Source organism: Zosterops lateralis (genome assembly GCF_965231275.1).
Source record: "Zosterops lateralis genome assembly, chromosome: 6".
NCBI classification, from domain to species: domain Eukaryota; kingdom Metazoa; phylum Chordata; class Aves; order Passeriformes; family Zosteropidae; genus Zosterops; species Zosterops lateralis.
This window is the reverse complement of record NC_139761.1, coordinates 8399621-8423489: the sequence shown is the minus strand read 5'-3', so window position 1 is coordinate 8423489 and position 23869 is coordinate 8399621. Positions and strand designations below refer to the sequence as shown.

Below are 23869 nucleotides of genomic sequence, written 5' to 3'. Positions count from 1 at the left end.
GGTTTGCTGTTGAGTGGCAGGTTTAAGAGGTGGAGATCAGCATAAAAAACTAGATATGGTGGGGGAGAAAGGAAGTTGGAGGATATCAGACTCCCATCATAACTTTAGAAGACACTTTATGGACCCTGTGGTCCTCTTGGTGTGTGAGAAAAGGAGCAGAGCAAATTGTTGGCTTTTGCAATTGTTTTCAACTTTTCTTGGTTGGGATTACTTGTCATACCTTCATGCCATAGACAGCTATAGATAGATCCAATAAAGATTAGACAGTAGCTTTGTTTCAGAGATCATTGCCACTGTTTTACACCATGTAGATACCTAACTCCTGGAGTGCTTGTGATATTACCATAGCCAAATAACCAGTTATCCTGGTATTTAAAGGTGGTGTCAGATATGGAGGCCTGGCCAGCAGCATGGGAGAAATAGGAACACTCTTTCTATGGGGTGTGTCCCTGCTGATAAGCCCACACATACAGGGGCAGTGAGCTCTAATTCGGAGCCTCTTGATTATTACAGGATCTTTCTCCTGGGACTTTGCTCTGGGATATGAGTGTAGGAGAACTTGTACTGTGAAAAACACCCATCTGTTTAGTCAAATGGGCAATGTTGTTTAGAATGGCACTTAAAACACTGCATCATTGATGTCTGATGGCTTTTCATCTCATTCCTGTGGCCTGATTGATGCTAGATGGCAGCAATGTCATTATCTTCCATAGTGCTTGTACTGAGAGGTATATTATGGGAGAATGAGTCTGACATACTACCTTGAGAAGGGAGGGTGTTGAGCATTGTGATTCAACAAAGGAATTAAGTTTAATGTCTGTATTGATAAACTTGAGGGAGCAGGGACCAGCCAGGCCCTGCTGATGTTCATATTACATAAAACCTTAGTTCTAAGCATATCTTGTGAGTGCTTTTGTAAACTTGGACTTTGCAGGATCAAGCTCTTCCTAAACAAATAAGTGCATTAATGGCACAGTTTTACAGTAATTGATTCTTTTCCACTTAACTCTCTTCAGAAAGCGGGGTACCCCCAAAACCTGGGGAACCAGAAAATTCTGTGCCCTCAAGGACAAGGCGCCTTCTTCCCCAACTCCCAGCAAATGATAAATCAGACAGCCCCACTCCCACAGTCCTGGTGTGCCAGGAATCCTATTCTGAGGTTACCAAGAGAACCATTGTGAAGGACCACTGTGTGGAAACCTACGGTGATTCCGGCAGCCGCCTCTTCATCCAAGAGGACCTGGATCCGGATAGCCTCAGTGATGCCAGCAGATCTGATGATGGCTTCAGCACGGAAAAAGGCAAAAAATATAAAGAGAACAGCAAAATGCCAGAGCAGATGAGGGAAGACAGTAGATCAGAGAGCCGGCAGCCAGGAGCCTCCCGTATCTCTCACGTGAGAGCTGTGAGTGAACCAGTTTCTACTTCATTCTACATTGGTGATGACAGCAATGATGCAGAGGTTCCCTCCAAGCTCTCTCTGAGTGTGTCCCATGCTCGAGCAGACAAGGACAGCAAGGATCCGGAGTTTTCCTTCAAGTGTGCTGGCACACCAGTTTCTGGAAAGCCACCGGTCAAAGATGTTAGTGCTTATATAAATGCAGCGGGAAAAGTTGTCATCTCCCTTAATCAGAGTCTTCCTCAAGATCAAGAAAACATGTCAGGAAAGGAAATGGCATCTTTTGTTAGACAGGAAAGTTTTACCAAAGATAAATCAAGCAGTGGTGTTCCTCAAAATAAACTCCCGCATATTTCAAGTCACCCTCTGCTTAAAGATTTAGAGGCTGTTCGGTCAAATCGTATGGACTTTAGTCAGGACACTCATCTTCTGCTTAAGGACACTGAAACTGCCTTGGCAGCCCTGGAAGCCAAATTGCTTAGTCAAAGCCAACAGCTGGAGCCCTCAGAAACTGCTGGTCAGCTGGAGGACTCCTTGTCAGGGGACTCAGATGTAGACACGGCCAGCACAGTCAGCTTGGTGAGTGGCAAAAACGTCCCAGCAAGTGCCCCAAAACGCAAAGCAGTTGCAGGCCTGCAGAAAGAGAAATCTTCCTCCACGCCATCCATCCAGGACCAGTGTGGGCAGCCCAGCGCTCGGGACAGGCTGACAGAGAAGAGGAAAACACAAGCACCAGAGGCACCAAACCGAGCAGAGGCCACCAAACGTTTCCAGATGAAGCGCAGTGCTGGGACTCGAGGGTCGCTTGACTTCACAGATGATGAGAGAACTTCAAACTCACCCTACCTGCCAGTCCCAGATGCAGTCGTGTCTGACCACGAGCACTCGGTAACCCGGCCTGTCCCCAGGAGGAAACCTTACACTCAGCCCACCAAGGAGGACCAGAGCAAAACGACCTCGAATGTGCAGAAAATCCAGCAGGTCCTCACCCGGTCCAACAGTTTATCCACCCCACGGCCCACAAGGGCCTCAAAGCTACGCCGCGCCCGGCTGGGAGATGCTTCGGACAACGAATGCGTGGATACTGAGAAAACAGCCTCTAACTCGGATGCCACTGCTCAGGGCACCAAGCAGCCCACAGAGACCAAGAAGCTCTCCCGGCTGGACATCCTGGCCATGCCCAGGAAACGGGCAGGTTCATTTACAGTGCCCAGTGACTCGGAGACGGCGCAGTCGAGGACGGGGTTTTCGGGCCGCAGTGCCGAGTCCTATCGGAAGGCGGGCGTTTCGGAGGTGAGAGCTGCAGCCAGGAAAACAGCAGCAGCTGCCTCTGCCAAGCAGCCTTTCAGCAGGACCCGTTCAAGCAGTGTCAAGTATTCCTCCTCATCATCCTGTAAGTGCTCCTGCTTTATATTTCTCCCCTCTTTCCTAATTTCTGACTTACAGGCTGCACATGGTTGCCGAGGATTAGTATCACAATAGTAGAGGTGCTGCCTTGGTGAGTACAAAAGTCTGCATTAATGAGCAGCACGAATGTTGAGATTTCCTGTGGGTTTGGAGACAGCAGAGCACCCTGATACTCAGTGAAATGGTATTGTGGTGATGTCTGTGAGGATACTACAAATAGCTACTTTTTTCTTTTCTCCAATGATTTTGTTTTTTGAACAGCCAGTTGCCATTTGACAGTTGGCCATAGTTTGGTTTAAAAGATAAAATTTAATGCCTTTCTAGCGCTACAAGAAATTCTGTTCTGTTTTACTTGTAAGGTTCAGAGTTTTCTCCCAGAGAGCTTATAGTGGTGTGGATGACAGCTGATGTCCAAGGTGGCAGGTTTGAAGGCATCTAAAACAGGAGAACAAGAAATAAATGTCCCTGTGTTGTGAAAGCTTGTTCTTCCTGTAAATGTAAATACAGAGCTGGACCTGCAGGTTAACTGCCCCAAGAGATCGACACTTTTGTGTATTTTCACTCACTTCTGCCATAGCTAAGGCAGATTCACAGCTGTGATTCCCATGAGGAAGAGGTGTGGGAACTACGTCGCCCCGTAGTTGAGCACTCAACAGACCCTTGAAATACCAGCATTTGTCATATTGAAATCAGCCTTCAATTCAGAAGTGGGACAATTCAGATGACAACTGTAGGATGGTAATTGGTAATGAGAGATTGTCTCTGAAACCTTTGGTGTGAGTTCAGGTCTATGCCTGTAGCCCTTGACCTGCCACAGGTGTGGAAAAACAGATGTGTTTGCTTAGGATTTTAGGAGTGATGGGTAGCCAAATAGACAGGTAGAACCCCTTTGGATGGATTTCTCAGTCTTGTTGAGAAAAATGCTATTTTCAGCAGTTTCATTATTTTGTAAGGAGTCTTGGAGTACTGGATGTGTCCTTTAAAATATTTTCATACAGCTGAACTATTTATCCCTCTTGCAGTATTCGTTTTTATTGCATGCTAAAAATGTTATTTGCTGCTTGTTTTGATTTGGATTGTTTTAGTGCATTCAGCTTCACCTTTAATTTTAGTGATTTTTTTTTCTTACACACTTGTATATGCATGTAAATCAGAATGTAATTAAGCTAGAAGAGTATGTACAGTCTCTTCTCTTGCCTTATTTTGAGATGATGCTATTATTAACTTCTTGTTAAACAGTAACAAATTTAAGCACGATAATGTGGTCACAGTTTTCCACACAGGAGGTGCTGTTTGCACTCCCTCTGCCTTTGGACCACAGGCTTCAAATCATTCGGAGAAAAATGATAAGTGTTGGCCAGTTCTTTATTTAAATGAATTGGTTTTTGATTTCTCTGTAGCAACATGCTAACACCTTTCCTTGTCCATAGTTGCAGCAGATGATGCTAATCCTTCCTCTGAATTAGTCGCTCTTAAAATACTAACTTCCTAATTCCTTGATAGGATTGTGAACCTTGTGTAAGCTCTAAGTACATGCTGGTGTATTTCAGGCTTCATCACGCTTGCTGTTGTGTGATGCATGTTCCTGTACTAATGCTATTGTAGCAAATCAGCAGCTAGAACTCCCTTCCTGCAGCAAGAGTGACATGTTGTTTAACTGGACTATTGCACTGTGCCATCAAGACTTTTTTTAAGCATGATACAACAACCCTTAAAAGCTTTGAGTGTCAGGGCTAGGGGATAAGGAGGCAGATGTGGCTGATTTATTCCAGGAGTTGTTAGTGTTTAGCTAACCACAGGAGTTCCCAACTCTCCCAGTGGGAGAAAGTTAATCTTGCTAGTGGAAGAACAGCATGAACTGTCTGCCCGTGAGACAAGAAATGCCAGTGTATTGTTGGGGCATCCGAGGTAGCTTTCTGTGAAAGTCACAGATAACATCAGAATAATCCAAGTTACCAGTTCTGAAAGCTAAAGGCCTGTCTCCCATGCTCCTCTGTGTACACAATTTGTTTATTCAGGGTAATTTACATTATACTGAGGGAGCTGATTCTGATTTCCCTTGGTATACAGAGATGGAAAATGAGTCGCATCATTTTAAAATTGCTGTTTGGTGACAGGGTGACCTCTTGATTCTAAAACTGCAGTGAAAAAAAAAAATACAACTCTATGAATTGAATATGAGCAAATTTATTTTTATTATATATATATAAAAATCCTAAGCCAAGGCATTGTTATAGCTATGGATGACATAGCAATGTCTAGGAATACTTCTTTCACTATACAGTAATTATCTATAGTTTCTACCTGCATCTTACACGCCAAATTAGTTGGTTTTGTTTGTATGATGCTGGCTTACTTCACAAGTAGTGTTTCAGCATTAGGATTGTCTTGGTAACACAGTGAAGTTTTTCAGTGTTGTAATTCTAAATAACTTGTCTGGTTCTGTGTTTGGTGGGTCTTCATTCTCCAGGGACAGAAGGGAATGAAGCAGTACCCATAGAGAATATAGTGAGGCAGTAAACATTGGGAGCCCAGTTTTCAAATAAGGACACCTTGACATTTCCCAGGCAAGGAAGACCTGGGTATCTACAGATCTGCAGAACAAGTTAGGATAAGTGGGCAGCTTCCACTTGGCTCCAGGGCTTGGAGCCAGTCCGGACTGTGAACACTTTCTTGTAGGGTGTCATTAATGGTGAATTGCGAGGCAGGAGGTGAACACAGGGTGTGGACTCTTGTACATAACACCAAGCACCACAGTCCACTCTTCACTCAAAAATCCCTCCTTCTGCTTGTACTTGAAGCTAATTAGAAAGGTATCTGCAGGCTTGAAAATTGGGCTCTCTTTAGAAAAGGACTTCTGTGGGACTGTGATGGGTCTGAAATGTGTGCTACTTATACACAGAGCTTCTGTGCATGGAAAGCCAAGTCTGTAGTAATAATTTACTACAGTGGAGGCATTAACACAGTCATTATGATTTTCCATTGGAATTTCCCACTCCAAATTTGTACAGTGAATGGGAGCCATAGAGGGGCTCAACTTTGAAATAAGCTTGGAGAATGTGGTGTTTTAACTTAATATCTGCACAGAAACTCTCTTTTCCTTGTGCTCTCGGGCTAGTTTTGTGTTACCTTTCAGCCTTTTGTAGTTTCTCTTGACTACTGTCCTTGGTCTGAAACCAATTCATTTTTTATAAGCATCAAGGCGGAGACCACAGGGTTCAGATTACACTTCTACTTCGGAGGAGGAATATGGCTCAAATCACAGCTCCCCTAAACACAAACGCTCCCATACTTCAACAGCCACACAAACACCGAGGATACGTGGCTCTGGGCTGGGCAAGCAGAAGCACAACGGCAGAGAAACGGATGATGATGAAGATTTTGATGACAACCCTGACCCCTACAACTTCATGGCACAAACAGCAGAGATAGCAGAAATAGCCAGGTGAGGTGGGGCTTTATCTGTTAACCCACGTGTTGAAAATGGGTTGTTTTCTCCTTGGTGTTTGTATCAAAACCGTGTGTGGGGGTAGAAGGAGGGGCTCTCCTGTTGTTTATGCTCTCACATCTCCTTTATATACGAACATTGACTTGGAAGGTTTTCATGGACCTTTATAGCCTGGATGTGCAGTTGTACCTTGTATCTACAAAAGGCCAAGGTGCAGGGCATTGTCTCTTGGTTTGTTTCTTATTGAAGCTGTGGGAAGTTTTAACTGTTTATACCTGCATATCTCTGCTCTCTGCTGGAAGTCAGTGTGTGCCTGTGGTGTGGTTGGTGTGAACTCTCCTAATTCTCTGCAGAGGAAGTGAAATGGATTAGCAAAGACTGAATATGTAAACTGTTGAAGCTGCTTTGCCTGAAGCTGGTGAGGGAGCAGTAAGAAATAGCTGCAGGGCAGAAACCTCTGCTTGGCACAGCTGAATCTGAACCTGTCTAGACTTTGTCTATAAATGCATCGTTGCTTAGCTTGATGTCCCTGGATATGGTACTTGCTGTGTACTGGTGGTCTGATGGTTGCCTGGAGGACCTCAGCAATAAAGCAAACAGATTCTTTTTTTAAACAGGGGCATTTGAGGTTTGTCATCTCTAATATGCAACTGTGTTATGCCAACTTTCCAGAAATACTGGTCTTCCATTGTACTGGCCATACTTGAAATACTTTTGCCTGTGTCTGCTTTTGGCCACATCGCCCTCGCTGCTGCTGCGCTCACCTCAAAAGGGCTTTTCTTGCCTGAAAGTTGCTCTCAAGCTGCTAGAAAGTGTGTCAGCCTTCAAATCAGGCTGCTCTACCTGTGCTGCACGAGGTGTGTGTGTGTGAGAGATGCCGGCTTCCCCTCCCAGCAGCATTCCCAGCACCGGGGAGCGCTCGGCTCTCTCTAGGCAGTCTATAAATAAAGGGTTGCGTCAGACTCGTCTGGCGCTGCACCGTGCAGTGCTCTGTCACAGAGCCTGCCTGCTAATTGCAGCTCTGATTTCCCTTGCTGCTCCTGAATTAACTGGGAGTGGTTTAGAGGAGTCAGGGAGAGTTAAAAGGGAAAATGCCACTTGTTTACAGTACTGAGTCACATAGTAGAAGTGTTTGGTGACAGGTCTATCCAAACTGGCACAGAGAGGGGTTACCTTATGCAGGCAGCTCAGCCTGCATTTTATTAGTTCAACTATGCATTTTCGTTCCAAGGAAATGTTTTGATGAACTGACAGTTTTATCACATTGCTTGTTTTCCTTGTGGGCCCTTTCCAACTTGGAATATTCCATAATAGCTTTTTTTTTTGTTGGGTAGAGTGGTTTGTTTTGTTTTGGTGGGGGTTTTTTTGTTGTTGTTGTTTTTGTGGGTTTTTTTGGTTGTTTTGGTTTGGGTTTTGGTTTTTTTTTCATTAAAAGAAGACAGTGGTTTCAGATGAAGCTGACCAGCTGTAAGATTATTTTTTTCTCTTGGAAGTTTTCCTTTAAAATTACCACAACAGCTACTTCTGACCTGAAGGGGTTTTTTAAAGCTCTACTACCAACACGCCAGAGATTTAGGAACTGTTTTTGAGCTCTAGAGCAAATAGAGTAAGGTGCTGCAAACACAGTATTAACCGAACACCTGTCAAGGAGCTGGAAGTTTCAAAACATGGTTTCTGAAAACCAGATCCCTCTAAGGTGTGCCATGCTTACCCTCAGAATCCCTCAGCTCTTCTAGAGAATGTGGAGGCATATTGTGATTTTCAGTCTACAGACCACAAGGAAAAGGAAATAGAAATTGAGGTTTTTTTCTTTAAGTAAAAAAACAAAAGTTTTTTTTCCCCTGTATATACTTTTTAATGGAAAACAAAGAAGACCAAAGAAGAAAAATTATTGTATTTAAACAAACAAACAAACAAGAGAAGGAAGTAGAATGGATGGGTGGGGGAGCAATAACATAAAATTTCTTTATGGATTGTCTCCAATACTTTCTGGCAGCGTGTAGTCACTAGAATTTGCTTTATATCAATTCTCCACTTTGCAGCTGGATTCAGGAGAGAAGGGGATTTCTTTTGTATGCAGCCAGAATGTTCCTCAGCACCCTGCCAAGGTACCCCAAAAAGCCTGCTGGCCCTGGCCTCTGCAGAGGTTATAGTTCCCACAAACCTTTTGTGGCTCCTCTTTTTATATTTTATGACTATGAGGCATGTTGTATTCTGTGTCCTAATGGTTCTGCTTCGTTGCCTGTGCTTTAGGCTCAGCCAGACCTTGGTAAAGGACGTGGCCATCCTTGCTCGAGAGATCCACGATGTGGCTGGAGATGGGGACTCTCAGAGCTCCTCGGGGACGGGGCCAAGCACCTCCCTCAGCTCTGTGCCCAACACTCCGGCGTCCACCATATCTGCGAGGGAAGAGGTAAGGCCAGGAGTCACAGGAACCTCTGCCTCTCCCTGCTAGCGAGTACATGGGGCATAGTTGGGCTGGGAGGAGACCAGAGCAGCATCCCCAGTTGCTGCAGTGCTGAAAAACCTTCATTCCTTGTCCTCCTAAAAAGCACCACCAGAAAGACCAACGGCAGCCTATTTAGGGTGGTCTTTATTTTGTCCTCTGTGCCTCAGCCAGCCGTGCAGGATACTGGAATCATATAATTTCCTGAGGCTCTCAAGGCTTCTGTTTGGACACTGGTCCCTGAAATTTGCATCTGAGGAGCAGGGTGGAGGGGATGTGTTGTGCTGCTGTCCCAGGGAGCCAGAGCCTTCTTTTTAGTTTCACACAAGGCACTGACACTGTGCACTGGCTGCACTCTCTGTGTCAGCTGTGTGTTTTCTACCCCTGCTGTGCCCTTTCTGCCAGGACTGTTGAAATGCTGTGTAGGTGTTGCTTGAATCCCTTCCCTCTGAGTATTGATGGAGGAGGGCAAGGACTCTGGGAGCTGGGCAGGGAGGAGGGCAGATAGCTTGAGAAGTGCAGCCCTTCAGTGGAGCTGTGGCTTCCTCCCAAACTGTGTAGCACAGTTTGTCTGCACTTGGCTGGGAAGGAGAGAGGCAATTTCTTAATTTGGTTCACCAGTGCTGCAGCACAGGACCAGCTTAGCCTAAATTTGGCTGCAAGGTCACCAGAAGGCTTCAGCTGCTGAAGCAAAATTGCCTTTGCTAGTGTTTAAATCCAAATTCCCTCCTGTGTGCCACCAGTGTGGGCTTAAAAAGTACACAGCTCTCTGCTGCTCAGGGCTCCCCTGGCCCCCTGTTGTCTTTGACTCTTGTGAGAATTGCAGACCCATCTTAGGAAGGGTTCAAAGATGAGACCAAACCTGTTACTGTGCCAAGAGAGTCCTTGGAGGCCCCGTGACCCTGCTGTGATCAGCTCTAGAGGTGCAAAGCAGAAATGCAGGGAGATACCCAGAGGATGAGGCCAGTGTGGCTGTGGTTGTGCTAAACTGAGATGGGCTGCAGCCTGCTCGGGGAGGGGTTTGTCCCGGGGCCTGTTGGAGCCAAAGTGCACAAATGTTTCGCAATAATTTCGAGCTCTGAGATAAAGTGTTCTATCCCTTTGTTTCCTTTGCAAGTGCCACGCCTGTCAAACTGCCTTTTGTATTATTCTTTTCAAGCAGTAAAGGTGACATGCCTACTGCACTTTTGACTTGCAAATGAAACATTTTACTCAGCTTCCACTTGCTTTCAGAAAATCAGGGAAGGAAGAGCAGCATCCCTGCTTTTTTTTGGAGTGCCACTGAAGAGTTCAATCATAAGTCAGCTCATACAGGGAGATGTTCCCAGCTACTAGAGGAAGGCACCTGCAAAACAGTGTTACTGTTTTGCAAAATGACAGGCTCCAAAGCATGATGCTGAGTGGCAGAATCACAAACCCAGGATTGCTCTGACCTGAATGAGGGTTTTTCTGTGGCTTTGTAGTGCTGCTGTGTGGGATATGCCAATCAGTCCCTCACAATAGTGAGGAGAGCAAATTCAGGACTGTCACACTGTAGGGAATACTCCTGGCAGTGTCCACTGCTAGAGCAGTTTTTGAGATCTCACAGTGGTGTGAAGGATGAAGCACTGATGGGAGCCTGTGAAGACAGATCAGGAGCCCTAACCTTCGGTGTGCTCAAGCAGTGGCTGAAAACACTCTAAAGGCTTCTACTGAGACTTTCTCTGAACAGGAGTGGATATCAGCATGATTTCAGCAGGGCCAGCATCGGGCATGCCATTTGAGTTACACCCAAAATACCACAGTGTATCAGTGTTGCTGCCTTATCTTGTCCATAGCCAGCTTCCATCAGTAGGGCTTTCTGCTGCCAGTGCTGAGATGTGGAGCTGGATCCGGAATAGATTGGGATCCTAAACAGTGGAGCTTGGGGGTCTCATTATGAATACCAACAATATAAACTGATGTGTGTTTGATAAACAGCACCTCATCTTTGGTACTGGACCAGATTCAGCACCAGTGCACTGCCACACCTGCTTCCCACAGTCTTAAGTGTTGTTGAAACTGTGCTGAATTAATAATTTGGGCTTGATGCAGAGAAGCTGCTGGGAAATGTCTGAAGATCAGTGTGTGTGTGATGCTAAGCACAGTGAATTTTGTGACTGTTTATCAAACAGCTTTATATTAAATATTCTAGGAAAGGACATAGTGATGAGAAATAGCTACCGTGGTTATAACATTATAACATTATATATAACAATATATATATATAAGCATCTGATAGGAGGGATTATGTGAATAAGAAAAGTTTTCTGTGTGTGGCTGTCTCTTATATTGCTCTGGCTCATGCAGTGTTGTATGCCATTCTGCATTCTAAATATTTATATCTGTTCCAAAAAAGTGGGGGAAATGCAGGAAAAATAAGTACTGATACTGGAATAACTTTTGAGTGTTTAATGCTGTACCAAAAATGTATATTTGGTCATTTGGGACCAGTGTGTGGCACAGTGTTTTGCAGCCTCAAATGAGCTTGCTTTTTGAATTACTTTTATTAAGAAGTTTGGTTAAAGTTTAAATGAAGAGTATCCTCTTATGAATTAAGGTGGAGCCTTAGATTTAAACCTTATTCTTCATGTTCTGTCCTTTCAGGTTCAGTGGATGTTTGCCGGGGAGGCTTTCCATTTCCCCAGTGCATGTTTGGGGTGGTTTTGTTTTGTTTTCCTAGCCTCAGCTGTTTATTTTATGATAAGATAGATTTCTGTTGTACAGAGCTGAGTACTGCTATAAATTAAGCAAATTAAAAAAAAAAAAAACAGAACAAAAGAAAGAGTTCAGCAAGGGTGAAACTTTCATGATTCCTGTTTACCAAAGCCTTGGGTTGTTTGGGATGCCTTGGTTTGTGGGTGTGTAGGTTTTACAGGACCCAGCTTTCTGCAGAGCTCAGCCATCAAACCTCAGCTGCTGCAAACACAGTCAGGTTGGGTCATCCCAAATCACTGGCTACTTCTGGGAATTTTAGCCCTGCATAAAATTCTCTTGGTAGGTAATTTTAAAAAAAGTTGATAATGATGTAAGAAAAACTTAAGAGCCTGATTAAGTTTAAGTTAAGTTGTGTAACCTACTCAGTATGAGTGTTGATACCACAGGAGGAAATGCTTATGGGTGTGATGGAACAAAAAATGTGAGAACAGAACAGGTCTTGTACAAAAATCTCCTGTGATAGTGGAGCAGATGGTGTCCTTACCGTGTTTTCAGCTGGTTGTGCTGACACACCTGCTCACTGTAGGAACATCTCATTCCCTTCTGACACTTTCACTGCTGCAAGCAGCCTAACTTACTGTCCCTGCACTTGATGAAAGGAAGCTTATTAGCTAAACATTTTGGCTGTCATGCCCCTGCACCGTAATATCTCACACCTGCTGCCTGTGTATAACCCAAGTGCTGCTGCACAGTGTGGGGAGCCTGGACCTTGGATGGCACACAGTTTCCTCACAAGGAGCTATGTGCTTTGCCAAGCTAAGAGCCTCTTGGGCTGGATGTTGAGCCCTTTCCCAGAGGGCTCTGGATTTCACTCAGCACAGTCTGGTTTGGAGTAACTGGGGAGCTGCCCGAGGCCACCTCAGCAGAACTGGCTGGTGACCAGGATCTCCATGGGCTTCAGTGCATGGTGGGGGGTGGGCACCGAGTGCTGATCCTCAGGAATGTGCTTTTGGGAATGTCAACCCCAATAACCCCAAAGCCTGTGTTCTCTTTGATACTTGCTGTCACAGTCATTCACTAGCATTGATCTCTTTGTTTCTGTTTTAACACAGATTGCTCGTAGATCTTTTCGGCTGGCATATCCATCTCAGGTGCACTTTCCATCCCATTATTTTTGTATCTCTGTCTTGTCACTGTTATTTTCTTCCCCTTCTTTTAAAGTTTTTGTCAGTAAACTCAACAGGAGTAACTGTCTTGTTATTTCTGTTCTTCCTGTTAATTGTTTGCATTTTTAGTGGTTTTGTACTGCTTTTTCATCTCTTTCATGTGTTACTAAATGGTTTCTGATTAATTTGAGTGTGTCTTTAATGTTGCATTGATATATTAAGACATAAGATATGGGAAAACAGGGTCCTTTTGAGTTTTAGCTAAATTCAAAAAAGACAAAGATGTACCTTTCCATACATGCTTAAGACTGAAAATTTTGAAGTAGAATAGCTCCACAGAGTTTTGTAGTATGACTCCAGTGGGTAGGCCCTTGCAGGATTGGGGTCTAGTAATTTGCTTATGAGCCCATATACCTGTCTGAACAAGACTTTAATGAATCAGTGTTCCTCTTGGGCTTGCCTGAAAATCTACAATACCTGCAGTGAATGCCTGTGAGCCTACTTTCCCTACTAATTTTTAATGACTCATTGCTCATTATTTCCAAGTTGGTGCAGCACATTCCAGAAGCAAGTCTGAACTACCAGAAAGTGCCTCCGGGATCAGTGGAACTGAAGGATTTTGACCAAAATATGAATGATAATAGAGAAGAGGATCCCTCAAGAAAAACAAGGACAAGAAACCGTGAGGAGGCAGGCCACCTTTTTCTTTACTTTGTATATGACATTGCTTTAAGCTGCTGTATGTATACTTGTTCTTTGTAAGCTGCCAAAGGAGACTACTGAAAAAAAAAAAAAAACAAACAAAAAAAAACCCCACACTTTTCAGCAGCCCTGATGAGTGGGTACAGAAACAGTGTTTAAAAGGAAAAAAGAGGAACAGAACCACCCCTCTTGCCAAGCACTGACTGGAAGTTTCCTCTCTTGTGTAAAATGCCAGTAAAACTTTAGGCTTGGTCATCTGTTTTTGGGAGTCCACATATAGTGTCAGAGCCTTCTTAGGCTATTTCACTGCTGTCTTAGAGAAGATCTCAAACATCTCAACTTTGAAATCTGAAGCACTGATAGTTTAATTGCACCTTACTGTTCTGCAGCTGGAAACCTGGTTAGAGCTGCTTATGGAGCAGCAGTGGTGGGATCTGGACCTTAGGAGGGTGTGTGTGACTGCAGTGTGTGAGCATTGCTCCCCCCTACATTTGCAATTTGATGCAATTCCTCTGGGCTGAGAGAACAGGGTAACCTGCAAGTCACTGGGGTGATGCTAAAGGATGAGAAAGCCTGGCCTGCACTTGAGGCTGGGGATGGTGGTGGGGTGAGGGGTATAGTGGGGAGATGGTGCCAGGGGGAGGAGGAGGAAGCTGCTGATCCAGCACTGGCTGTTGGCTCTGCTTGCTTTCTGCCTGCCAGCTGTGGTGGGAAGGAAGAGCTGGGGCAGAGGCTTCAGGGAAGCAGGGCAGGCAGGAGGGGAGAGCTGGCTCCAGCACAGCCACTCTGGAGGTGGAGTGTGACTCACACAGGCACATACAGGGGACTGTGGGCTGAGCCACTAGTACTGATCCTGAACTGTGGCTGGTTTAAAGCAATCCCTTCCTCTCCTGTAGAGAAGTGCCAAGGCTGGATAAAAGATGTGGATTCAGAGTGCCCCCAGCTTGATGTGGGCTTTTCTGGCAGAAGCCTGGAGGTTCTGCTAAGCCACAGGACTTGAATATTTGGGGTTTGATAGTATTTTGTTGTTACTTTATTAAAGCAGAATGTAACAGGGTGGGATACCTGTCTGTGAAGGTGGTTTGAACTCATATGTGTCACATTAGGTAGTTTCAGCAAGACTGCTTTTGAGTCTTCTTGCATTGTGATTTCGGGGGCTTTTTTGTGAGGTGTGTAAAGCCCTAAGTGCTATTCTTTCAGAGATGCTTAAATGCTTACATTACTGCCAACAGCTGTGTCTCTAGAAAAAGCCTGAACAAATTAGTATTAACCTTTTTGCCAAAGTGCTGCAATAAAGCTGCACATCATTTTAATCTCCCTTGAACTTCAAGTATCTTCCATACAAAGATGTTTCAGTGGAGGTCATTTACTGAACAAAAAATTACTATTCTGTAATATGCCACTTCTGCTAAAAGTTCTCCAATCTATCCTCATACTTCAGGTAATCTTTGACAATCTGATGTTGAACCCAGTGTCCCAGTTATCGCATACAATCCGTGAAAATACAGAAAACCTTGCTGAAAAAATGAAGTAAGTAACTTCTTGTCCCTGGCCTGAAATACTGACTTGCTGGTGAGTTTGTTGACTTGCTGCTTGCGGAAGATATTGTACTGTCATCTTGGAAAGTTTTCTAATCAGGATGCAGGAAATCTAGATGTAGGAAATTGTGTGTGTGTAGTGAACCAGAGGTAATACGATTATTTGCTATCACCTTTCCTCTTATCTTTGGCCTTTGGAATTTTAATGCTGGATTTGTAATGCCTGTTGATGCCTTGACTTTGAAATGCTGCCTTGTGAAAGAGATACAGCAGAAAATTGGTGGATTGTCTCTCCTTTCCTTTTCTGTACCAAGGCTCTTGTAAATATGCAGGTTACCAAGCTTGTGAAATCTTTGCAGTTTATTGTTGCTCTAGAGACATCAGTTAGGGAAGGACTTTGGATTGTTCCTAAATCAGCTGAAAGGAGCTTTGTCCAGCTGCTAATCCACCAATCTCTTTTGTTGCCACATTTTGTGATAATTAAGTCTTTTAAACAAGCCGTTTTTAACAGCAGTTTTAAGATCTGCTCTACTTTTTGTGTTACAGGATTCTGTTTCAAAACTCAGAAAGGACCTGGGAGGAGATGGAGGCCAAAATCAATTCAGAAAATGAAGTGCCAATTCTGAAGACATCAAACAAAGTAAGTCCATGCAAACAAGTGAAATATTAAAGACTTCATCCATGCAAGCTTTGTAAGAAACCCAACCACCAATCTCTGACCCTTCTCAAATCCATTTCTGAAATTCCTGGTCTATTTTCATGTGTTGAACTGCTGGGTTTTGTTACTGTTTGAAGTGTGACAAAGTGAGTTCCTTCTGTGGTTTTGTTTCACCGAACTCTTTCCCAGTTCCATTGCAACTGATCTTCAAAGACTGGGTCTCTTAACAGATGCTGAAGTTCAGGGTCATTAGGCCTCATTTAAACATTTACCAAAGACTCACCTGCCATGTGGTTGCCACAGCTTCAGTTGCAGACAGATGTTTCTCCTGAATGTCTGTTTTCTTCACCTGTAACTGTTTGACACTAGGGCAGTAAAAATCCTCCTCAGGGTGAATTCACTCAGGTGATTCAGCCTCAACCTGGTGTTTGTGCTCTCATGACCTTTCATTGTCCTTGAAATGGATTGTCAGTAAGGATTTAAGTACAGTAGTGGACCCAGCAAATATGATTAATGCTAAACAACCTTGTGCAAGACCTGTGTATCTTGGTGCTGCAGCAGTTTAAATGTGGCCAGATGCCTTGTCCGGTCTGGGAGTTGAGTTTACAAATATCTTTGTGTATTTTATATTACGGAGAAGCCTTCGTAGAGGTGTAGCATTTCCTATCTAAAAACCACTGTGGCTGTGGATGGGGTGGTGTAGTAGCACTTGGTGACATGATGTAGAGCAGGCTCCCTCTGCACTGACCAAATGCACCTCAGTACAGCTGAGTACAGTTAAATGAGCAAGGTTGAATCTTTGACTTTGAATCTTCTTGATCAGATAAGGCAGAAGCAGTAAGACTGGATTCCTTTGTCAATTGAGTACTTTGTTGCTTAATTTTCCATTCTGATGCTTTTGTTTCTAGGAAATCAGTTCTATCCTGAAGGAGCTCAGGCGAGTGCAAAAACAGCTTGAAGGTTGGTCATCTGAAATGTTCCCGTTGTCTATGAACTGCCAGTAAAATAAAAAATAAAATAAAAAATATTGCACAAAATTCCGCACAAAATAAAGTAATGTTGGCCTGATTTATCAGTGAAAGCACGCAGAAGTTCAGGTTGTTACCACAGTGCTCTCTCATGAGTGAATAGGGAATTAACAGTAGATTTATCTTACACTGCCAGTTTTTAGGAAAAATTTTGACTATTGAAATGCAGAAGCTGTTGCTGTGGAAATGCTTTGTGTTAATTAGCATATTTCCATAAGATAAATTGGTGTAGGACTGTTCTGATGAAATAATATGTAGCAGCTCTTTCAGCCAGTACACTGTGCTATGTTTTTTGGACTTGAATTTTGCACATAGATCTCTGCAATAGGAAAAGCAGGACAAGCTCTTGCATCATCTAAAAGCATAATAAAGGCATATAAAAACATCCAGGCATCATTTTGGGCTCCTCCTAAAAGCTTTCCATTTGGCTGCTGTAGTTTGTCTTTTCCAATTTAACCAGAAAGTTGAGAGTCCACATCTCTTCCATCTGGGAGAGATTTTGCTTGTTAAAGCTGTTTTGACTTGAAGATACTAATGAGGAAAATAACCTGACTAAAAGGAACAAAAGTACTGCTTACAGTTCTGCTGCCTTCAAAGTGAAGGCATCAAACTTCTGTTTGGAAACTTTGTTGACTGCTGCTAATGTGTTTGTCTCTTCTTTTTTTTTCCCCCCCCGCTTTTTCCCCAGTCATAAACGCTATCATTGATCCTACTGGAAACTTGGATATAGTTGCCAGTAACAAAGCATCTTCTGCTGCTAAACAATCTACAGCCACTAAAGTCAGGACTGCTAACAATTCTGGGTCCACACTGGAGACTTTGTCCCTAGCACAGATGAGAAACTACGCTCAGAAATCGAACTGTGGGTCTTCTAGCTTACAAGATTCAAATTTCATTCCAGATGGAGAGAAATATGTGATCTGATATAATATTTTGTATTGCTGTTATACTGTAATCTACTGTCGCATTAGTATTGTGTATGAGTGGTTTGTGGACAGTTTGTGTGGAGCAGTTGTTTAGATTGCTAACATGTTGCACAAAAAAGAAAAATCTATGCTGTGAGGGTGAATGGAAAGTCTGTGTATGCCTTTTAAACAAGACTAGCACTGTGGAGCAGCACATATTCAGCATAGAGGCAAACTGATTTTTACAAAATTACTCACTTATTCTTCCAGTGTGCCATAAGAAAACAGGCCCTGCATTTTTTCAATTCAATACTGCTGAGGCTAAAGTGTTCTTGCATTGGCCTGTGTAGAACTATTCAGTTGCAAAGAGGCTCAATTTAAAAAAAAAAAAACAAAACCCACAAAACACACTTTTTTGGTACTATATTTGTTTGGGTTTTATTTGATTGAATTTTTTGAAGTGTACAAGTGAGGCATTACAACTCTGTTGGAATCAGCTTGCAAATCCAACAGAATGATTGTGCAATATCATGGGTTTCTGAGAGGAACCCTTACTGCAGTTGGGTAAGATTTTCTTTCACAGCAGTCATAAAAAGACAACCACACTGAAGTTGTGCATCTGTTTTTTCAGTCCAAAAACCAAAACAAGACAGAATAAACTCTTTTGGTTTTTTTCTCCTGAGAAAGTATGAAAGTTAATAATGGTATGAATGTAAAGACTACTGATACAGCTACTGTTTATGATGATATTTCAGACCCAAAGTTTGGGGTAGGTACCAAAAACCAGATTTTACAATTTAGCTTGCCAAATTTTCATGCTTTTGGTACAAATGCTGTCTTTAAGCTGCTTTTCTTTTTTAATTTAAATATACAGTCTTTTCATAATGAGCTACAAATGCTCTTGGCTGGGCCAAAGACTAAGATGTTTGCAATTACCCAGTTGCAAAGAAAACCATCTGTTCCAATGGCTCATGGAATAAACTTAATTACACAGTTGCTGTGAACTAGTGCAATCACTTGACAGCACTGAAAAAATAATGGCTTCAATGTAGCTCTACCTTTATGGCTAGTTCTGTTATGAATTTTTTTTTCCAATGCAAAAGTGCTTGCAAAGGCCACCATTGTGGTGTTCCTCAGAAACTATTCAACAGTGTCAAGCACTTGGTACATTTGGGATTTTTGTCTCTGGATTTAATTTTTGGTCCGTTGCAATCCCGGAAACACTAAGGTTGTGTACAGTTGTTTGAGCAATTTCTTATTTAACAGAAGTTGGGGTTTATATTCTGTCTTTATGTTAAACAGCAAAACACTAAGCAATTTTTGTTGCTTTAAGAGCAAAAATTTTGGTTTTGAGGGGATCTCTTCTAGATGTGTTTGCTCCCAGTTTTTTCTGTCTTGTATCGATTCCTTTTTCATTCTTCCAGGTCAACAAATAGTAATCATGTAAAGAAATTTTTTTTGTAGCTGTGGAGGATACATTTACTGGGAAAGGTGAGCAGATGAGTTCCACTTTGCCCTCATACAGTATGTAGTTTACCCAGTGAAAATGGTTTCCCAAGCTTGACTGTTTCTTGTGTACTGACTATATTTTGGGGTGAGTAGTGGATTCCTTAGTTAGCTTCAGTAGTTACCTGAGCTTTTCTGCTAGGATGTTGTAACAGTGGGAACCTGTTAAAATAATTTAAATAAATAGGGATGCTCACAAAGTGTTTAACCTTACTAGTGAAGAAGGTGATTGCTTTCCTGGTGGAGCCAGTGAGAGCTTTCCATCAATTTCAGCAGAGACAAGATTGGTCCCAAAATGGGAGTATATCAACACGCCATTAGTTTATTTTTGAGCCTGCAAGATGCTGGCTGGTAAATAGTAGGTGCAGATATTCTTCCAAGATTTCCAGTAGGCTATAAGCTCATCTGCTTGTGTGGAGATGCTCTTCCATGAAGAAATTTGCTGGATTTCACGTAGATGAATGCAGAATAAAACGAATTTGCCCTTGATGTTGTTCTGCCTGTAATATACGCACTATCTGAATGTGTTAACTCAGTTGTTGATTCTGATCTGTCTTTTCTTGAAATACCTGACTGTGTCCTTGGTGAATATCATAAGTGGTGGTATCATTCCTGACATATGAGACAGAATTTTTCAAGCCCTTCTTGGTTAGGGTTTGAACTGACCAGGTGCTACCCCAACTCACTAGGAGTTGAAGGACCTTCACAGATAAGGTGTTGCTGTTAGTTTTAGTTTTGCTGTAGAGGCAAGTGAATTACTAAGCCGTACATCTGACTTCTCTGATTATTTGTTACTTCCGCATCTTCATGGCTATGCGCAAGTGGATTCTGTTTCTCTGCAATGTTTCCTTGATGGGACTTCTGTTTACTTTCACTTGAAAATTGCTTGATTCTTCTTTGATTCTTGAACACATCAGGGAGGGATTTTCTCCCTTCGTTGCTCTGTTCTGGACTTGAGAGCGAGCCCACAGACACCTTGCATCAGTTAAATCAACCTGCAAAATACGGTACCTCTTCAAGTGACTAATGAGGATGCAACAATCAGTGTCTCTTGATAATTTGGAAATGAGTGTGTGAAGGCAGGGAGGATGCACAGCTTGATTTGTTTTATTTGTGGCTCAGCCAAACTGTAAAATGCTTCTGTGTCCTGACACAATGCTCATTCTTGGATCTTTGCATTTGAAAAGGTTTTGCTAGTCGACAATGAAACGCAACATATGTTTTCTTGTGTTCACTGCTTCTGAAGTACTGTGGTTTGCACTTGTCTGCTCCAGATAAGCCAAAGAGCTATCCACTCCTTTGCTGATTGTTGGTTCTTACAGGTACTGTATGCAGCCATGGAAACATGCCCGTGTGATTCCAGTGTGAACCTGACCCATGTGTAGTGGTGTATTTGGGGGGCCCAGGATCAATGCACGAGATTCCTGCTGGCTTCCATGAGCTGTGGGTGGGCCCTGCATTGAGCTTGGCAGGGGTGACATTGCCCCGTGTGTCACTCCTGTGGCCACCTTGCTTTCATGTGTTTTGTGTCTGACTAAAGCAATGTAATAAAGGGTGGGATTTTAGAAGTCGTGGGAAAGCAAGTGCTCAGGTCCTTTGGGGTTTTCCATATGCCTTGGGTTCCTGATGCCCTGAGCACCTTCCAAAATCCCAGCCCTCAGCTCTTCCACTATACTTGAAAACTTTTCAGTTTGACGCTTTCAAATGTAAAATCCTGTTATTCTGTTCTGATGGCGTGAATGTAAATTCCTGTGAGGGTGTGTAGGAGCTTTGGGAGCGAGGACCCAGCTGGATCTGTGGTGGTGTCATGTTGTGGTCATGCTCCAGGAGGAAAGAACGTCTGCATCATCTTTGAGTATTTTAGTAAAGGTACAGTTAGTGGAATGTTTACATACAGCCTACTGACAAAAAATGGAGACAAAAAGAAAAAAAAAATTAAAAAGTGTAAAGTATTTAAGTGCAAGACTCTACTAGTTTTTTCTTGTTTTGCAGATCACACTAGCTATTTTTGAAGTCGGTAAATGTGTATAACTTTTGCAAAGACCAGACAGAACTACCTGTTCACTTTCAATGTGCCCCGTGCTGAATTGTGCCTATTTCACTCTCTGCTGTTGTTATGCTGCTGATTCTGCTGTTCTGAACTGTTCACTGGATCATTCCATTTGCATGCAACACAAATGCAAGCTGAGCTGTCTGAGAGTAAAGCTGAAACACGTTTGTATAACTTGAATCAATTAATGACTTTCTCTTTTCCACGCCCTCTTGAAATGCTGTGTATAATTTTGATTTGTTTCTTCTGCCCTGATTTCTTTTCACTTTTGGTTTGTTGTTTTGGTTTTTTTTGAACGGTAATTTATTTTTGTTTGGATTATAGGCAGTATCTGTACATTTTGTTTCAAGGTGATATTGTGGATGTCTTTAAAAAACCAAATTGTTATTTTATATAATTTTATCATAAAGTTGCTCTAATAAATCATTCTTTTATCATGTGACAGTGATGCTGGATTTTGTGCATTCATTTGGAGGAAGATGTGTGTTTGGATTGTTTCAACTGCCTGTTCTCACTGGTGTTAAGTGCAGGGCAATGACAGAATTGTCATCAATTGAAGCCTCACAGCTCAACTGGTTCAGTCCTGGTGACACCTATGGCTGGGGCAGATCCCTCTCCAAAGAGCAGGAGTTCCCTTTTTCCCCCCAGAACTACTGAGGTTGAAGTCCCTAAGTTCCTTTCACATGAGGGTAGCATATCTGACTATGGTATGGTGATATTTAATTTTCAGTGCTGTTTTGTTTCTTTGCCATGATTAACTGGTGGTTGAATCCAGTCTGGAAGTGATCATTCCGCAGGAGGTATGTGACTGCAGATACATTATTAGGCTTTTTTGTTGTTGTTGTTCTCACATTATATATAGTTTATGTGTCTGTGAAATACTTCTTGATGTTTTCCTTCGTACCACCAGTGTCCTCCTTCCCTCCTCCAGTTCTGTCTGAGCTTTGCATCCTTCCTGGCACTTAAGAAATAATGTTAATTCCTCCTCCTCCTCTGCACTGCCTTCAGCTTCCCCCACCACCCTGCCTGGTGCCACGTGGGACTCTGCATTAGCACAGCTCCTGTAGGAAGCAGAACGCATGCAGCTGATGAAAACGGCATTGTTTGCCAGCAGTAACTAAAACAGAAAGAGGAAAAAAAAATACTAGTCCCTAACTAGAATCACTGGGAGATTTTCCATCCCCTGGCTACCTTTCCTTTAGATACTTGAACACAGAAATCTTTCACATTTAAAAGTTTTAGGGAGAGATTTTGTGTTTAAAGAAAATAATAAATCTTACACCTCTCTTAAAAAGCCTTCTGAAGCCTAGTTTGTGTGCTGTGTCTGCAGAGGTTTTCTGTGTTGTGTACAATGAAGGGGTGGATTACAGAGGAACAATATTGCCTCTCCTAAGGCTTCCCTGACAGTATGGAGTGGTGTTTGAGTTGGGATGCTGTGCAAAGGGCCCTTTTAAATCAGTAGTGCACCCACTTCATTAATTTTTAACAGTTTGATTGAATAAACATAAGAGGCAGTGGAACTGTGGCCAAAACTATTTGCAACATAATGAAAGCTGCTGGAATTGAAAAATGAAGGATAGATGGGAAAAGTAATGATCTCCTCTGTGCATCTTCCTGCTGAGCCTTCAGCTGCAAGCCTGGCTCTCCAACATCCTCAGCTGCTTTGGGAAATAGAGTATGGTTCTCCACCTGTGCATAGCAGGGAACACCAGAACACTGCCTTGAGCAGGGTTTCAGGATCCTTTCTCAGAATAAAGCTTTTAATTCTTTGGAGGAGACACATTCTCTTTTTTGGATGGTGTGTGAAGATCCAGCGATAGACCTTCCTGCTGGGTTGTGCCCATGCAATGGTGGGAGAGCACCATGTGTTCCTCAGCAAGGACATCCAGAGGCTGTTGAAGAGCCAAGCCCTGCTGGTCCCAGCTGCTGAGATGGCGTTGGTGTGGGGCAGCAGTGTGGGCAGTTTGGCTGTGGGGTGTTGCTTTCCTTAATGGGGTCCAGTCATTTGGGTGAACCCTGCAAAGACTCTGAGCACCAACACATGGGAACTCACTTGTTACCTAGAAAAGGTGTGTTATTGTGGATTGGCTGCTGAGCTGAGCAAGAGATGCCAAGAACAAGTAGCACTCACTAGGACTTTACCCTGATTAAGCCTTTTCTCCTCTGAACAGAAAATACTAGAAATACTGTACTTGCCAAAAGAGTTGGTGCCAGAAAAGGGTTTGATCAACACTAAATGCTTCTGTCAACATTGAAATCACAGGAAGGAAAAAACCCACCAAAAAAACCCCAAACTACAGCATCCACCTGGTACCTGCAGATACTTCCCAGACAGGAGGAGATCCAGAGGCATGGGTGAGGTTTGGTTTCAGGAAGAGCAATAACGACAGAGAGAAGGGAGTATAATTTTCATAAAATAAAGTATATTCAACACAGCACACACTGAAGTATTTTCCTAATACTTGCAGGTCATCTTTCCCAGGTGTGACTGGAGGGTGAGTGTTATAAGAGATGAGTGACAAGACTGAGACAGGAAAGAATTCTCTGCAATCCCCTGCACTATATATTCATGGCTTTATTTATTTGTTTGCAATTGAAATATTTTTCCAAACAAAACATGCCTGGCGGGCATTTAGTATTCAATTTTAGGCTGAATAAAATTATTCCAAGTAAAATATTTCAAGTTAAATGTTTCAAGTCCATGGTCAAATATCTTAGTGAATTTACTGAATATTTTAAAAAGTGGAAACTGAGTAAATTTTTAAAAATACTTCCAAAGAAATCACAATTTTATTTAGACTTTGAAATTTTCCCTAGGCTTGTCAGCTGAATCACTTCCCAGTTCTAAACTTGAAATAACTTCTTTTGGGTCCCCCCTCCCCAGCTAATTTAAGTATACAGTCTTTTAGCACAAAGTATAAATAGAGCATCTTTCTTTTC

General features: G+C 42.8%; 1 protein-coding gene across 8 annotated transcripts in view; it reads left to right on the top strand.

Annotated features, from left to right (window-relative positions):
• The window catches only part of CEP170B (centrosomal protein 170B), a 58100-nt gene extending 36750 nt beyond the window's left edge, over positions 1 to 21350 (top strand). For 4 of the 8 annotated variants that reach the window (XM_083863313.1, XM_083863312.1, XM_083863310.1 and 1 more), the window contains 9 exons: positions 1017 to 2792; positions 6002 to 6251; positions 8508 to 8667; positions 12489 to 12527; positions 13089 to 13232; positions 14686 to 14774; positions 15329 to 15422; positions 16349 to 16400; positions 17157 to 21350. In XM_083863313.1, coding sequence (XP_083719439.1) covers positions 1017 to 2792; positions 6002 to 6251; positions 8508 to 8667; positions 12489 to 12527; positions 13089 to 13232; positions 14686 to 14774; positions 15329 to 15422; positions 16349 to 16400; positions 17157 to 17392 — 2840 coding nt within the window. In that variant the 3' untranslated portion in view covers positions 17393 to 21350. The remainder of the gene's footprint in view (positions 1 to 1016; positions 2793 to 6001; positions 6252 to 8507; positions 8668 to 12488; positions 12528 to 13088; positions 13233 to 14685; positions 14775 to 15328; positions 15423 to 16348; positions 16401 to 17156) is intronic. The other 4 variants (XM_083863316.1, XM_083863315.1, XM_083863311.1 and 1 more) reach the window with 2 other exon arrangements.
• Positions 21351 to 23869: the final 2519 nt, after the last annotated feature.